Source organism: Nannospalax galili, unplaced genomic scaffold (assembly GCF_000622305.1).
Source record: "Nannospalax galili isolate Female #2095 unplaced genomic scaffold, S.galili_v1.0 scaffold290, whole genome shotgun sequence".
NCBI classification, from domain to species: domain Eukaryota; kingdom Metazoa; phylum Chordata; class Mammalia; order Rodentia; family Spalacidae; genus Nannospalax; species Nannospalax galili.
Genome location: NW_008331486.1, coordinates 730,343 through 746,339, shown reverse-complemented (window position 1 = coordinate 746,339; position 15,997 = coordinate 730,343). Strand labels below are relative to the sequence as shown.

Here is a 15,997-nt window from a genome sequence, read left to right as displayed (position 1 = left end):
AAAAAAAAAAAAAAAGTATCATTAACTACTCAGTGTCAAATACTGTACTAATCATTTACAAAATTTTGTTTTGTTTAATTCTCACAAAAACCTTAGGAGGCAGGTATTACCCCTATTTTATAGGCTAGGAGTCCTACTCAGGGAGCTTAAATAATTTGCTCAAGCTCTTTCAGCCTTAAATAGCTGGGATCGGATCTTAGTGTATGTGGGGAATTCCTCTTTTCTGTTTGACAAGAAGAGCAGAAATGTCAACTATGTTATTTCTGCTGCTTATATTACTTTGATTGTTCATGGCATTACCAAACAAATGTAGGCCAAGAAGAATGTAGTTCAACCTGGCATTTCTTTTGTTTCCTATATAATATATGTATATTGTTCTATATTCTATATTTTTCTCTGCATATAATTTTAGAGTAAATGATTTTTTCTTTTTCTGTTCTCTCTGCTTCTTTACCTCTAGTACTAATAAAGAAAAAATTAATCTTATGAAAAAGTTAAAATATGTCCAAATGTAGAGAATAGCACAATAAATTGCAGATAACCATCATCTGACTTTTATAATTATCAACTTGGTTGAGTTTGTTTCATTTGTACTTTTTGCCACTTATTATTTGGAAGTAATCCAAGATACATACACACATTTATTTTTTTATTTAAATGTTTCAGATTTATTTATGTGCATGTGTGTATGTCTCTGTGTGTGTATGCCACATATGTATGGGTGCCCACAGAGGACAGAAGAGGGCATTGGTTCCCCTGGAATTAAAGACAGTTGCAAACTGTCCAGTGTGGGTGCTAGGAAGCAGACTCAGGTCCTCTGGAAGAGCTACAAGTGCTCTCAACCACTGAGCCACCTCTCTAGTCTTTAAATTATTTTGTTTTTCCCTTTTCTTTCTTTCTTTTTTTTTTAAGATACAGGCTCACTAGAAGCCCAGGATACCCTTTAAATCACAGCAGTCCACCTGCCTCAGCCTCCCAAGTGCAAGGATTGCAAATATGAGCCACTGTACCCAGATTAGATACATTTTTCCATTTATAAATAGTTCAATAAAACATTGAATCATCTCACCAAATTTAGGCTTCCTCAAAGCAGGTAAACAGCTTGGCAGTAATTGATAGAGATATCATCTTGATAGAAACAGTGCATTTTCATTTTTTTATATACTATACTTTAAAAATGAGTGTTTCTTGGGGCTGGAGAGATGACTCAGTGATTAAGAGCACTGTCTGCTCTCGCAGAAGACTCATTCAAATCCCAGCACCCACATGGTAGCTAACAACTGTCTGTAACTCCATTTCCAGGGAATTCAATGCTCTCTTCTGTCCTCTGAGGGCACTTTATGACATGGGTGCATTTACATACATGTAGGCATAATATTCATACACATAAAATCAAAAAAAAAATAAATAAATAAATGAGTGTTTCTCTTGAGATCCAGATCTATTGTTGGCTGTAATGTGAGTTCGTACAAGATATTTAACTGGATTTAATGATTCATACAATTTTAGTATACTGACAATATAGTATCCCTTACAGTTCCTTTAACATTTTTTTTTTTTCTGGCTTTAGATCAGCCTCTGAATTCCTTATGTTATTTAATACTGCATGGTTTATCAGTTATGTTCCTTTATTTGCCACATGTTCTTTTCTCAAGAAAATTACAAACTATTTTAGGACACGGATTGTCATCTACATCTGTGTATCTGTTTTCTGGGGGGCTTTTTGCTCATTTTTTTAAAGTATCACATACTGTAGTAGCGTGTTATTGTTAATTGAGTTTTTAAATTTTTTTTTTGTTTAATTATTTTATGTGTTTGAGTGTTTTGCCTGCATGTATTTAAGTACACTTGTGTGCAATGCCTGTGGAAGCCAAAAGAAGACATCATATAACATGGAACTGAAGTTATGGACAGTTGTTCACTAATATGTGGGTGCTGGGAAGTGAATCCAGGTCCTCTGCAAGAGCAGCAGAGCAGCTAGTACTCTTAACCTCTGAGCTATCGCTCCAGCCCTGTTCATTGTTTTTGATAATACCATTCAAGAGTTTTATAAGAGCACTTACAGGACTGAGCTGGCAAGACAATTCAGTGTGTATAGAAAGGCACTTGCTAAGCCTAACAACCTGGGTTTGATCCCTTCGACCCACTTGGTGGAGGGAGAGAACCAACTCCTGCAGGCTGTCCTTGGACCTTCAGTTTCCCACTGTGACACATGTATGCATGCAGACACAAAAAATAAGTAAACAAGTGAAAATTAAAAGATATTTTTGAAAAAGATCACTTGTAAGTATAAACGAAGGTATAGAAAATTATATTACTTGTAAGGCAAGGTAAAAGAAGGTATGCCATTTCTATTTATTGTATGAGTATTAACAACCTAGTTGTTAATTAGTTATAGAATTTCAATTATTCACTATGAAGTCCTTTAAATTCTGTAAGTTATTCAGTATTAGTTACAAACTTGTAAACTTAAGTGTCACACTAACCTTAACCTTTCTTTTCATTTCTTTTTTTAATCAGTTCTCTGAGAGTGTGAGTGGCACAAAATTTGAGGAAGATCATCTTTCCCATTATTCTCCCTGGTCTTGTGGCACCATAGGCTCTTGTATCAGTGCCATTGATTCAGAGCCCAAAGATGTCATTGCTAATTCAAATGCTGTGCTAATGGTATGATTTACTTGATTGGGGAAGAGGAGGTGGGTTTTGGAGGTAGGGATGATAATGTTGATACCTCCAAGTTTTAAGATAAATACTTTTGTCTTTATGGTGTGACTATATAACTCATCTACAACTAGTAGGGATGTATTTAAATACATCTAAAATATGTTTAATGTGTAAATATTTGACCATAGTTTGATAGTTCAGTATATGTGTTACATTATCATTGAAGCTAAAATTAGTTTAAATTTTACAAGAAAAACTAATTACATGTCTTTTAATAGCATGTATTTGTATTTTCAGCTGCAGTAATTGCCTGTAGCTCTCTTGTTGACATTCTTTGGTTTATGTAGGATCTGGACAGTGGAGATGTTAAAAGAAGAGTGCATTTATTTGAAACTCAGAGAAGGACAAAAGAAGAAGACCCAATAATTCCCTTTAGTGATGGACCCATCATCTCAAAATGGGGTGCAATTTCCAGATCCTCACGTACAGGTTACCATACAACAGATCCTGTCCAGGCCACTGCTTCCCAAGGAAGTGCAACAAAGCCCATCAGTGTATCAGGTAATCCATTTAAGTAAGACCAAAGTATTCTATACCATGTCCTTTTGATTCCTTACCTGGGAGATAGAACATTTCTTCCATTTAATAACCATATTAAACTGAGAATTAAATGGTTTAAGCAGAACCTTATGGCTAGTGGGAAAAACTACACAGCTATTTTGAAAAGTATGTATTCATATTTATACTTATTTACTGATTTTATATTTATATGATTCTTTTTGTTGCTATTTTGGTTTTTGTTTTATTTTTTCTTTATTTATTTTGGTTTTTTGAGACAGGGTTTCCCTATAACCCGAGCTAGCCAAGAACTCACTATGTAAACCAGGCTGGCCTTGATCTCACAGAGATTCACCTGCCTCTGCTTCCTAAGTACTGGAATTAAAGGTGTGAGCCACCACACCTCTTATTATACTAGCTGTTTATTATTTATTTCTTTAATATGTATGAGTGTTTTGTCTGCATGTATATACGTGCACCCATGTTTTGTGGTGCCCATGAAGGCCAGAAGAGGGTGTTGGATCCACTGGAACTGTACCCTAGGCTAACTTCAAACTTGTCCCAGTACACCTACGTCAGCCTTTAAAGTGCTGGGATTTTAGATGTGCACTACCTTATCTGGCTTGTTTGCACTTTTCTAATAATTGTTTCTTCCTGAATTGTTGTAGATTATGTCCCTTATGTCAATGCTGTTGATTCAAGGTGGAGTTCATACAGCAATGAGGCCACATCATCAGCACACTATATTGAACGGTAATATTCTTACTTCTTTAGCATTCTTTACTTTTAGCTATCTTCAAAATATAAAACCCACCCCAGTTGTCTGTGGAATAAGCTCTGCTAATTTGAGCTATGTAACAAGCACCTGAAACTAATTTTACATTTGGAATGATGACTGACACATTCAGGGTTGATCAGTTTCATAGAACATAGTCATTAATGCTTTAGTTGCCTCATTTATTTCACTTTTGCTACAGTGTACGTTCTTCTTTTTAAAGGGACAGGTTCATTGTTACTGATTTGTCTGGCCATAGAAAGCATTCCAGTACTGGTGACCTTTTGAGTATTGAACTTCAGCAGGTAAGCTCTGTGTATTTAGCTTTGATTTTTAAAAAAGTACAAAGATAATCGAAAGCTAAGCTTATGTTTTCCTCTCTCTTCATGGAGGCCAAGAGTAACTCATTACTTCTTCAGAGGGAGGCCAATGCTCTGGCCATGCAACAAAAGTGGAATTCCCTGGATGAAGGCCGTCACCTTACTTTGAATCTTCTAAGCAAGGAAATTGAACTGAGAAATGGAGAGGTAAAGAGATGGAATTGTTCAGCTTCATGCTTAGTGCATTTGCTCACTGCTGCTGCATATCGGCATACATCATTTCTTAGTGTATTTTTCTGATGAGAATGATTCATTACTTCTTAAAACTTAGAGTAGAAATAAAAATGTAGTCCCAAATTAGAATTCCCATTGTAATTTTTTAAAAGAGGACTTCATTTCTGCAGATATAAAATTAGTACTTTTCTTATTTGCAGAGTGATTATACAGAAGACACAGTAGATACTAAGCCCGATAGGGATATTGAGTTAGAACTTTCGGCACTTGATACTGATGAACCTGATGGACAAAGTGAACAAATTGAAGTAAGTGCCACACTCAGAGACCTAGGCTTTGTTCCATTGTCAATTAAGATGTATAAAATGCTGTCACTGAAGCATTAACATTTTTATATTCTTAGGAAATTCTGGACATACAACTTGGTATCAGTTCTCAAAATGATCAGTTGCTGAATGGAACAGTAGAAAATGGTCATCCAGTCCAGCAGCACCAGAAGGAGCCAATAAAACAGAGGAGACAGAGTTTAGGTGAAGACCGTGTGATTCTGTGAGTGTTAGACAGATACTTCATAGCCACTGGCTATAGGGCATAAATACTTACAGAAACAGATGCAGTGTTAAATTCATTTTTAGCTTTGTATTATGAGAGGAAAACCTTATATAATAATGATTTGGTCAGTATTTTTAGAGAAATTTGAATTAGTAAAATAATCCATTTTAATATTAAACCTGAAACTTGCTATTCGTTGGGATAAAAGTTCTTTTGTCTCTAACATCAAGCTATATTTAATTTGGTTAAACTTCTAGGTCATGGAATAGAAAATTAATCCTAGATTAAAAGCTGGTCATGGCAGTACATGCCTGTAATGCCAGCATTCATCAGGCAGAGGCAGAAGGGTTGTTACAAGTTCAACGCCAACATACAGAGTTGTAGGCTGTCATGGGCTGCATAGCAACACCCTGTCTAAAAAACAAACAATAAAAACTGAAATACGCCACATGTGATGGCACAGGCCTTATGTCCCAGCACTCCAGAGGCAGAGGCAGGTTTATCTCTGTGAGATCAAGGTTAGCCTGGTCTACATAGTGAGTTCCAGGATAGCTGGGGCTACAGGGAGACCCTGTCTCAAAAAGACTGAAAAAAAAAAAAAGAAATGAAGAAACAACAACAGTAAAACTTCAAGTGTTTCTTGTTTTAAAAAATCATTTTAAGACCTTCTTGGCTATTTTGTATAATTATTGCCAAAGATATGAGCCTAACCTTAAACTTCATTTGTATGTCTTTAAACCAATGTTTTAATTTTCTTATAAATTTTGGAAAATAAGACCTATTCAGTGCCTTCTAGTACTTTTCTTGCTAAAGAAGATAATGCTTTTTCTGCAGAGGGTCTTAAGGTCTGATACTCTTTAAGTAAGCATGGATGGTAACTTACATGTTTTCAATTAAAACTAATTTGCTTTCACTGTCATTTATTTTTCTTCTCAGGGAGGAGCAAAAAACAATTCTGCCGGTAACGTCTTGCTTTAGCCAGCCACTCCCAGTGTCCATTAGCAGTTCCAGTTGCCTCCCCATCACCACGTCTGTCAGTGTTGGCAGCCTCATTCTGAAAACTCATGTTATGTCTGAAGATAAAAACGACTTTTTAAAACCAATTGCAAATGGGAAGATGGTTAACAGCTGAAAGGAGGTTCATCTTTCAAATTTGTGACCACACCATGGAAGCATTTACACTAGCTTTTTATATATATAATATATATTATATAATGTATATTTTTTTTAAAAAAAAAGATATTACTGGGGGCATCCATTTCCTGTGGACTCTTTGATACTTCAAGCCCTCTTGCATTAGCATTATGAAAAAAAAAAGGAAAATTTACTTTACTAGGGTAACGTTCACTTTCCAGAAGTGATTGGAATTTGGACAACATTTAACTTAAGCTTCAAGCAGCTTTTTATGAGTTTGTAGCAACCCGGTGCAGTAACTGAGCCATTTCCTATTTTAAATGGCTTCTACAGTAAATTAACAACTCAGTTATTAAACTAGCAGGATCCTACAATGATACATCTAGTGAAAGTAGACTTAATTAACTTATTTATTTCTATTTTATGTTTCACTGAGAGAAATTTCCATCTCATTCCAGCTGCTTTATTTATCTTTTTCATTGGACTTTGCATGGATTTCTTTCTTCTTTTTTTTAATTTTACTTTTTATTTTGAAGAGTGGAGTTAGATGTTCTTACCATAGAATTTTACAGGGTTATATACTAGCTTTCTTTACTGCATTATATGTAGGAGTGTGGTGCAGTGCTTTTATCTGTAGCATTTAATTTTTTTAATTTTCCATTTTTCAAGAATAGTTTCTGCGTTAATATTTATACACAGGCTACTTGTTGAAGTAATTAATTAAAATATAACCAAGTGCCTAAGTCTTTCAGCTGATGTACTAGATATTAAATTCTCCTAAGTTATGCAGAATCGTTTTTACAATTTTGATAAATTATGCACTAATGTAATGGCAGTTTTTTAAAATGCAGATGTAAGCCTGTACATTATTGAATCTGATGACTTGGCAAAAGAATCAGGTGCTTTCAGCTTTCTTGAGAAAACCCTGTATGTAGCCTTTGCACTGATTACCAAGATGGGATTGCTGGGTCTTTAATTTAAAGAAATTAATTTGGATGTTCATTGCATTATTTTAGTTAGATATTGTTTTTTGTTTTTTCGTGTTGGGTTTAATTTTCTGTGTTTTCTGTTAGGTTGATAAGACTTTGAACCATGTAGTAGTAGAACATTGGCTAACACTTACCCATACTTAAAACATGAATAATTTCTGCCCTGCTGTGACTAAATTTGTTTTCACATTACTGTGACTGAAATTGTTTTCACTTGGCATCAGAGAATATGCAGTGTGTTCAGCTGTGCCCCAGGTTTGTGGGTGGTATTTTACTGAAACTTAAATTTCAGTCAATGTTTAAAGACAAAAGCTGGGCATTCCTTCCTGGTGGGTGGTCTTACCTATAGTTTTATCTTTTTGTTTTTCCTCCATTTCTTTAAGATTAGTTTGACTTTTATTATTTTTTTAATTAACTTCTGTGAAGTTGTTTACTCTGAAAATTGTACTGGAATATTTTAAGCCAAGCTGATCTTTCACCAGGTGTACTGTATGTAAGGGCTTTTCCTGCTAGCAAGATGCTTAAACAGGATCATGTTATTGGTCGTCTGAGCTATTTAGTTATTTTACAAAACCACAACATTGTATCAGATAAGATTTTGATAAAAGTTTTGTGCACATTTCCAGGGGTGGGAGGGTTGACATTTCCCTGAAATTTCTTGATCAGAATGAGTAAGTACTGGTGTTTGATACCTGTCTTAATGAACATGCTCATAAGGTGACTGATAAGTTGTAAATATACCTGAGAAACAAAGGGGGTAGTTTTGATATTCTGGTGTCAGTATGGAAGATCTTACACATTTATTTAATACTCAAGTGTATGAAGATGTTCGTTTGTAGCATAACAGCACAGTAGCCTTGACTGCGTTTCCTTTGGTTAGTACTGTACCTTTTTGCCATGGCCAGTGCTCCCCATCCCTACAAAGACATTTTATTTATTTCTCTCTGTAACCTGAAATGAATAGGAACAAGAGTTTTAAACCATGTTACATTAACTTATTTCTGACATTATAAATTAGCCTAGGATATTACAGGAACCTGATTGTTATATAATTTATATCAGAACCTTTCTATAAATATGAGCTTACTACATTTGAAATGCTTCCAATGTACTTTTTTTTTTCTGCTGTTTGTAATTCCAAAAAGGATATGTAAACCAGTCTGTCTATTTCATGGATATTTAATAGTGAGATCTTCCATGTTGAAGGTAATGTATTTTTTTTTAAGATTTTAAAATTGCTATTTTGTTACAAAATAGAGACCTATTAACAGTTTGAGAGCTCCTTATGTGCCCTCAGGGAAAGAACCCTCTGTGCAACAGAACTACACAAAACATCTTCAGCATGTTCTGAGGGTGAATATATACTACATAAATTGATCTTGTGTATTTAACCTTATCTTTTTAATTTTAAAATTGAAATTTTGAAACTTGGTTGTGCTCTGCTGGAGGGGGTTGGGATGCTTAGGTGTTTGCCTACTTGTCCAGTAAATTACATTTGCATCAATGTATGTATATACCTGCCAACCTTATTGGTATGTCTCAAAACATTTATATTAAAATAATGCTTGTCTTGCAGCAGGTGATCCCATAAAACAGTAACTCAAGATTCTTAAAGTCTTGCTCTTTTTCACTAACAACATACGAATTGTTTGTGTTGAGGTTATTCTGTGCTGCATCTTTATGTGATGACCACCTACTGTCTTGTCTGTTTTGGTGGGTTTAATGTGAAATAAAGCCATTAGGTCTCTGCCACATTAGAAGAAAGAACAGTTCATCTGACCTTCTTCAGAATGGTACCTACTGATGTCCTAGAGGAAATAGTACAAACAGACCTGCCTAGAATGTGGCTTTTTAAATTGGGGCAATTGTCACTATCCCTTTACCAAAACATTATGATGTACGCCTTTGGAATTAGAGGCTACAGAGCAATAGAAGAGGAAATTTGTAATGTTGATAACTAAACTGCATGTTAACCTATGGGGCTAATTAGGAAAAAGCAGTCTGAAATCTGAAAAACAAGAAAATGGTATGTTTTTCCTTTCTTTGTTATAATTTTCAGTTTCTGAGTCCAATTCCTGAGTCCATTTGCCTCATTCCAATTCTGTGAATATAGTGTCACTGTTCGTCTTTTAGGCTCATTTCATTTTGTGAATTACACCAATCATATGTATGTTCCATCTTGTTAGTACCTAAACAGATCAGATTCTATCTTTGCTACCATGACTTATTTCAGTGCCATGCAATGAATCACTGAATGTGAGGAAAGTTGTACATTGTAATTTTTCAGTAAAGGTAGCTCATTACACCTGTGGCACTGATTACCTCCCTATTTACTCTAAAAGAGAATTAAACCTCCCATACTAAAACTGAAATTTTCCATTTATGTGGATCCTAGTCACTTTGACCTAGATTTCAAGTTGATGCTGAGTTACAAAGCACATCTGATTTTGTAATACTGCCTTGAGAATATTAAAGAATGCACAGTGATTTGTAGGAATTTTGAATGGGATCACTTAAATATTTTAAAAATTTGAGTTTAAAACCATACCTTATTTTAGCATTTTAGATGTGTTAAAGTCCATGTTGTCTTGTTAACCAGGGTTGGAACTTGTAACAATCAGATTCAGTATATGATTTTGCCTCTGAATCTGAGTATTTCTTCCCTTGCTTCTTTGAGTCATTTTCTGAGCAGACTGTCACTAGTATTGGTAGCTAATCACTAAAGGGAAAAGTTGCATTGCAACTATGTATTAGTTTTCTAGAAGAACTTTCTTGTGTTTTAGTGACTAAAGAGTATTGATGGGATCACTTACTGTAACTCCTTCTACAGAAGGACCCCTTCTGCAAGCAGAACATAAATGAACATGCTCAAGGAGTATCCCGTTTTCTAGAAACTGTTTGCTAGTAACTCCTTTATACTAGCTGTTCCTTTGTATGCCTTTGCTGGCAAGGGAATACAAGGAGCCAAAAACCACAGATCAGAACACCCCACATTTGAGTGGAGACTTATTTTTACTCTCTAAGGGCAGTTATTCCCCCAAATCCAAAACTGGCAGTTTATTTTTCTTTTTAACATAAAAAATTAAAAATATCCCCCAAACCAGTGGAAAACAGACACTGGCTGCACTTAGTACTGCCAAAAGCCAAGGTCATTTGCACATATTCCATCAACCTGTTGAGAATTAGGCCTCACTTTATAACCCAAGGCATGGAAGTGCATGCATTCTCTTAGCTGGGCAAACAATTATACTGTAGTTGTGATACAACACATGTGGCTTTTATTTGTACTGCACATATCCACTGTACAGCCACTTGGGAGTATCGTGGTTAGCTTGCAGCAACTGCTGTCTGCATTTATACTGTTTATTGCATATTCTTTTCCCTGGAAGTGAAAGAAAAATGTTTTTCTTGTTGCATTGATAACACTTTATAAATTGCTTAGCTGGAAAGTTTGGGAAAAGAGGCCTGTTTGTCAATTGTACAACCGATTGTGAAGCTTAGTGTGAATATTTTTACGTCTGTATTAGACATTTTCTTTGCAAATCTATTGTTCGATTGAAATGTAAATGAAATTAAAGATGGTGTACACCCATCATGTAAAAAGCAGGCACCATCTCTAAGATGGATTTAATGCTCATTTTTAAGGCATATACTCAGCTTCTATTTAAAACTATAATTTAAAATAATTCTGTACAATGAAATGGGGAATATATGTGGGAATAAATTCTATTCCATTTATTTCAATTTGAATTTCCAAATTGTAATATTTCCCTTTGTGCTATAGGAATAGGATTAAATGGGGGAAGGCTAGGACTCAAAGGCCTGTATGGGGGGAGGGCAGAGATGGAACAATGAGGGTTGTGATGATAGTGAATAGCAAAGAGTGAATTCTGTGTGTTTTTGCTGTAGCACTGAAGTGAAGAGATATTAGCTTTGGCTGTTCACAAAATAGAGCATCATGATTTTCAGTGTTTGAGAGAAAATTGATGGAAAAAGTTTGCAGTACTTGACATGTATTTGCATGCACAAAATAAAATTATTTGTCCACCTTAAAAGTTGTTTGCTTAGTGTCAATATTAAGTTTAAGGTATATTTTAGTTGTATTGATTTTCTTGATATATTTCTAATAAAACTAAAAGACACTCCTTAAGTGGGAACTTGAATGATCATCTGCTTCTTGCTTATATCATTGGGAAGTAAATGAATAGACCAAGGAGCTTGAAGTATTCCTTAATTCTGTTTTGACACTTCATTCAAGTCACAGCACTTTCTAAGTTGGAGATGGTGTAGAATAAATAATACTGAGTTTCCAGTCTGCTGGTGAGAGTAAGAAGGTACATAAATAACTAATACAAAGCGATGTGTTGTAAAAGTGTGAAAGTCATTCTGTAAGCTTCAGAAATAAGCAGAATGGCCTGAATCTTGACACCATTTTCACGGGCCATGGTGTAATTTTATTCATGCCCTCAGCTGATGTGTCTTGAGTCCCTGTCTGTGCTGGTCTTTAAGACTGAAAGTCAGTGAACTGAGCCCCTCATGGTGTAGAAAACGGGGAAGGCAAAGTTGAATAGCTCAGAGAGCTACATAAGAACTCAAAAGGGAAATGTTGGAGATAGTTGTAGTTGTGTTAAGAAGCGGTGTTTTTCTGTGAAATAACCTCTGGCTAGTCTTGTACGCAGAATATTTTACCCGTAACAGGTTTCCTTCAAACTCACTTGATCTGGACCCCTGTTTTATATTTGAATCTTATATTTGAAATGTTGCATGATTTGCCAAGACCTCATAATCAGAATGGAGTAGAGTCAGAATTCTATCTTTCTGCCTCCCAAAAAGTTAATGGTGATGATAGTTGGATCCTGTTTCCACCTAAGTGATTATGGATTGGGGCTTCCATGAGCAATAATTTAAGTGGTTAACTCTTAGAGCACTTACTTTATTCCAGACAGAGCGCTAGGTGCTAATAGGTATAATGTTAGGATCATTATATTGTCACCATTTGCAGAAAAGGGAGACAGAGATGTTAGAGAATTTGCCCAGGTTCACGCAGCTAGAAGAGATAGATGGGGATTTTTTAAAGGTCAGTGTATACCACACTAAAGAGATTACAAGAGAATCTCAGAAGTTAGGTAAACTGAATGATTTGGGATTTTTTTGTTTTTTATCTTTTGTCTTTTTAAGACAGGGTCTCCCTGTAGCTTCAGCTGTCCTGGAACTCGCTGTGTAGACCAGGGTGGCCTTGAACTCAGAGATCTGCCTGCCTCTGCCTCAAGGGTGCTGTGATTAAAGGTGTGAACCACCACACCCAGCTTGTTTTATCTTTTTTTGAGACAGGGTTTCCCTGTAGCCCCAGCTGGCCTGGAACTTCTTGGTAGACCAGGCTGGCCTTGAACTCACAGAGATCCACCTGCCTCTGTATCCTGAGTGCTGGGATTCAAGGTGTGTGCCACCACGCCTGGCGATTTAGGGTTTTAGAAAGATCACTCTGTCAGTAATGTGAAAGATGAGCTGGAGACAGACCAGCAGGGAGGCCAGGTCAACATGTAGGTAAGAAGTGTGGACAGACAGCATGACTGAGCAGAGTTGAGGGGAAAGATCATTTAAAGAGCAGAAGGGAGCAACTGACCAGATTTGTTTTGCAAAACAAAATTTCATTAGACATCTATATATTACAGAGCATCGAAATTTGTTTAAAATCACTAGCCCTATTTTACTGAGGACAGACATAATCATCACATGCAATCTTACATAAGCCCTAGAATGACTGTGGAGTCCAGGAAGAAGGAGAAGGACAGTCATGGTTAGATGATCCAGGCAGAAGAAAGAAAAAATTAAGGGTTTTTTAGATCTCACATACCCTGGGCTGACCTCAAACTTAATGTAACCCAGCCTGGCCTCAAACTCGGAATTCTCCTGAATACTGAGATCACAGGTGTGCACCCCTACACCCATCAAGAAAAGGAAGATTCATGAAAGAAATGAAATTTCAGAGAGCTTTTGTTATAGTTATTACCTGTTGAAATAATTGTATCTTCAGCAGGGTAGCCACAGGGTAGCAGCTTCAAGACTAGATCTCCAGGTCTTAACCCAACGTCTGGAAATCATTGATGGAGAGTAATGAGAGGTGCAGTTTCAAGTAGAAAGCTAAGCCCAAGAGAATGGCGGTCAACAACACAAAACCTTTGTATTTTGAAATAATTACAGATTCATAGAAAGTTTCATCAAGTCCAGGCATGACTCTGTACCCTTCACATACTTGGTCCCATGGTAGCATCTTACATAACTAGTACAGTATCAAAACTAGGAAATTGACATCTGATGCAATCCACAGACCTTATTTACACCTCACAGCTTCATAGTCTTCACTTGTGTGTGCACACGTGCAGTGGTGTGTGTAGGTGTTTCTATGCAGTTTCCTCACACTTAAGTTTGTGGAAAGGCCACTGCTGAGATAACTGATTCCTCCCCTCAGCAGTCCTTCCCTCTAGCACTTTATTTTCACATACCTTTACTTCCCAAACCCTGGCAGCCACCAATCTGTTCATCTCTGTAATTTTGTCATAATGAGAATGTTACATGAATGAAATTATACCGTATGTAACCTTTTGAGATTGGCTTTTTTTCCAGAATTCAGCACAATTACCTTGAACTCTATCCAAATTGTTGCATGTGTTAATAGTTTGTTCCTTTATATTGCTGAGTAGTAAACCATGGTATGGATGTACCATGGTTTGTTTAACCATCGCTCATTAAAAAGCATTTGAGTTGTTTCAGACTTTTTATAAATAAAGTTGCTATGAACATTTGCATACATGTGTGGGTTTTTTTTTAAATTTCTGAACTATTGAGCAAATAAATTGGTATTCTTTGTCTACCTTTGAAAGGGACAATAATTTAGACTATGAAGTCTCAGCTTAGACAAATTCCTTAAAAATTCAGTTTGCCAAAATGGATAAGATGAAAAAGAAAATGGGCATGCCCCTCTATTCATTTTCTGCTGTCATCTGAATTGCCCCCCAGACAGTACCGTAACAGTAGCGCTTACTGTCTCGTAGGTTGTATAGGTGAGGAAGCTGCATGTGACCAGAACAGGTCTTGTGCTTTGGGTCACTCTTCTGAAGCTGCAGTCCAGGTGTTGGCTGGTACCATAGTCCTCTCACAGCTCAACTGTTCAAGTTCACTCCTGTGATGGCTGGCAGGAGCCCCTTCCTTATGAACTGTTGGAATGAAGGCTTTGGGGTTCTGCTGGCTGTTAGCTAGAGGCTGCTGTCCTTCAGTTCCTTTTCGCATGAGCCTCTGTAGGACATCTCACAATATGAAATTGGCTCATCCAGATAGCAAGCAAGAAAAGCCATTTAGAACAGGCAGGATATTTTCAGCCTTAAAAGCAAGGCCCTACGGCAGGTCCACACTTGAGGGAAGGAGGTTACACAACAGCATGAATCTCAGAGGGTAGGGTTCTTGAGAAATTGTGTCAGATTTTGTCCAGTCAGGAGATAGAAACCATGCAGTGAGCTGTATGGGAGAATGTTATTACTCAACACTAATAAAGGAGTAACTAAGATAAAAAGGAATTCCACATGGTACACTGTGGCTTGGGGAAGAGTACCTAAGAAGGACAGAGTTGGAGCCCCTTCTCAAGCCTGGGCTTCAGGCCGCACCTGAGAAACTAGTTCAGCCTGTTGGGCAGGTTCATCGAGGCCCAACTATTCTGCGCAGTCGAGGTGTACAGCCTGCAGGGGAAATATGCACAGCAGGCCTTTGGAAGGTGTGTGAGGGTGGGGAGAGCAGGAAACCTTCAGGGCACCAGTTTCTGTGGCATGGGAAAACTATTGGTAGGTTGCAGTGTCACCAAGAGACCACGTGCTAGATGCATGGCTGGGGAAATCAGCCGCACCTGGCCTGTTGTACCACTCCATTCCTGCCTTGTCCTCCAGTGCTCTGGGCAGGAAGAACCTTCATTGTGCTCGCTACAGAGGAAGGAGAGATGCTTCAAGGAATTCTTGTTCAAGAGCCCAAACTGAAGAAGAGTGAATTGAGCTGGGCAGCAATAAATTTATGAGCACAGATGTTTACAAGCCACCTGCCATGGCTTTACCCTGACAAAGGAAACTGAATTCATTACAGAAAGCCTTCCCACAAAGAAAATGCCAGACTGATGGTTTCTTTTTTTTATAAATATTTTTTATCATTTTTATTCCATGTGCATGGGTGCATTGCCTGCATGTATGTGAGTGCACCCGTGCCATGCAATGCCGCGGAGGTCAGAAGAGGGCTTCAGATTCCCCTGGAACTGGAGTTAAGGACGGTTCGTAGCTGCCATGTGGGTGCTGGTAATTGAACCCGTGTCCTCTGCAAGGGCAGTCAGTGCTCTTAACCACTGAGCCATCTCTCCAGCCCCAGGTTTCTTAAGTAAATTCTATTAAATACTTAGAAATAATGCCAGTTTTACAAAAGCTCTTAAGAAATGTACATATTAACTTCCACCTTGTTTTACTAAACCAGTGTAACCCTGACAATAAAACCAGACCGTGACTACAAAGAAATCCTTAAAATCATAAATTTAAAGATCCTTGATATGCCATGTACATACAAATTTTAGCATATAAACATAATAAATACAACGTATCAAGTCCAAATAGAACTTAATTCAAGAACACAGGGTTGGTTTAGAATTCGAAGATGAATCTGTGTAATTGAGCATATTAACAGAATAAGCCCTATATTCTGTTATAAAGTCTCAGTTTAATAGAGCTCTTCTGGTTGTCATATAT

General features: G+C 36.9%; 1 protein-coding gene across 1 annotated transcript in view; it reads left to right on the top strand.

Moving 5' to 3' along the window:
- The window catches only part of Rc3h2 (ring finger and CCCH-type domains 2), a gene marked incomplete in the record, with an annotated part of 69,609 nt that extends 58,328 nt beyond the window's left edge, over positions 1 to 11,281 (top strand). The window contains 8 exon segments of the mRNA XM_017796127.2: positions 2,521 to 2,667; positions 3,012 to 3,225; positions 3,891 to 3,975; positions 4,221 to 4,302; positions 4,390 to 4,524; positions 4,752 to 4,859; positions 4,955 to 5,100; positions 6,040 to 11,281. Of these exon segments, the coding sequence (XP_017651616.1) occupies positions 2,521 to 2,667; positions 3,012 to 3,225; positions 3,891 to 3,975; positions 4,221 to 4,302; positions 4,390 to 4,524; positions 4,752 to 4,859; positions 4,955 to 5,100; positions 6,040 to 6,235 (1,113 nt within the window).
- Between the last annotated feature and the right edge of the window lie 4,716 nt (positions 11,282 to 15,997).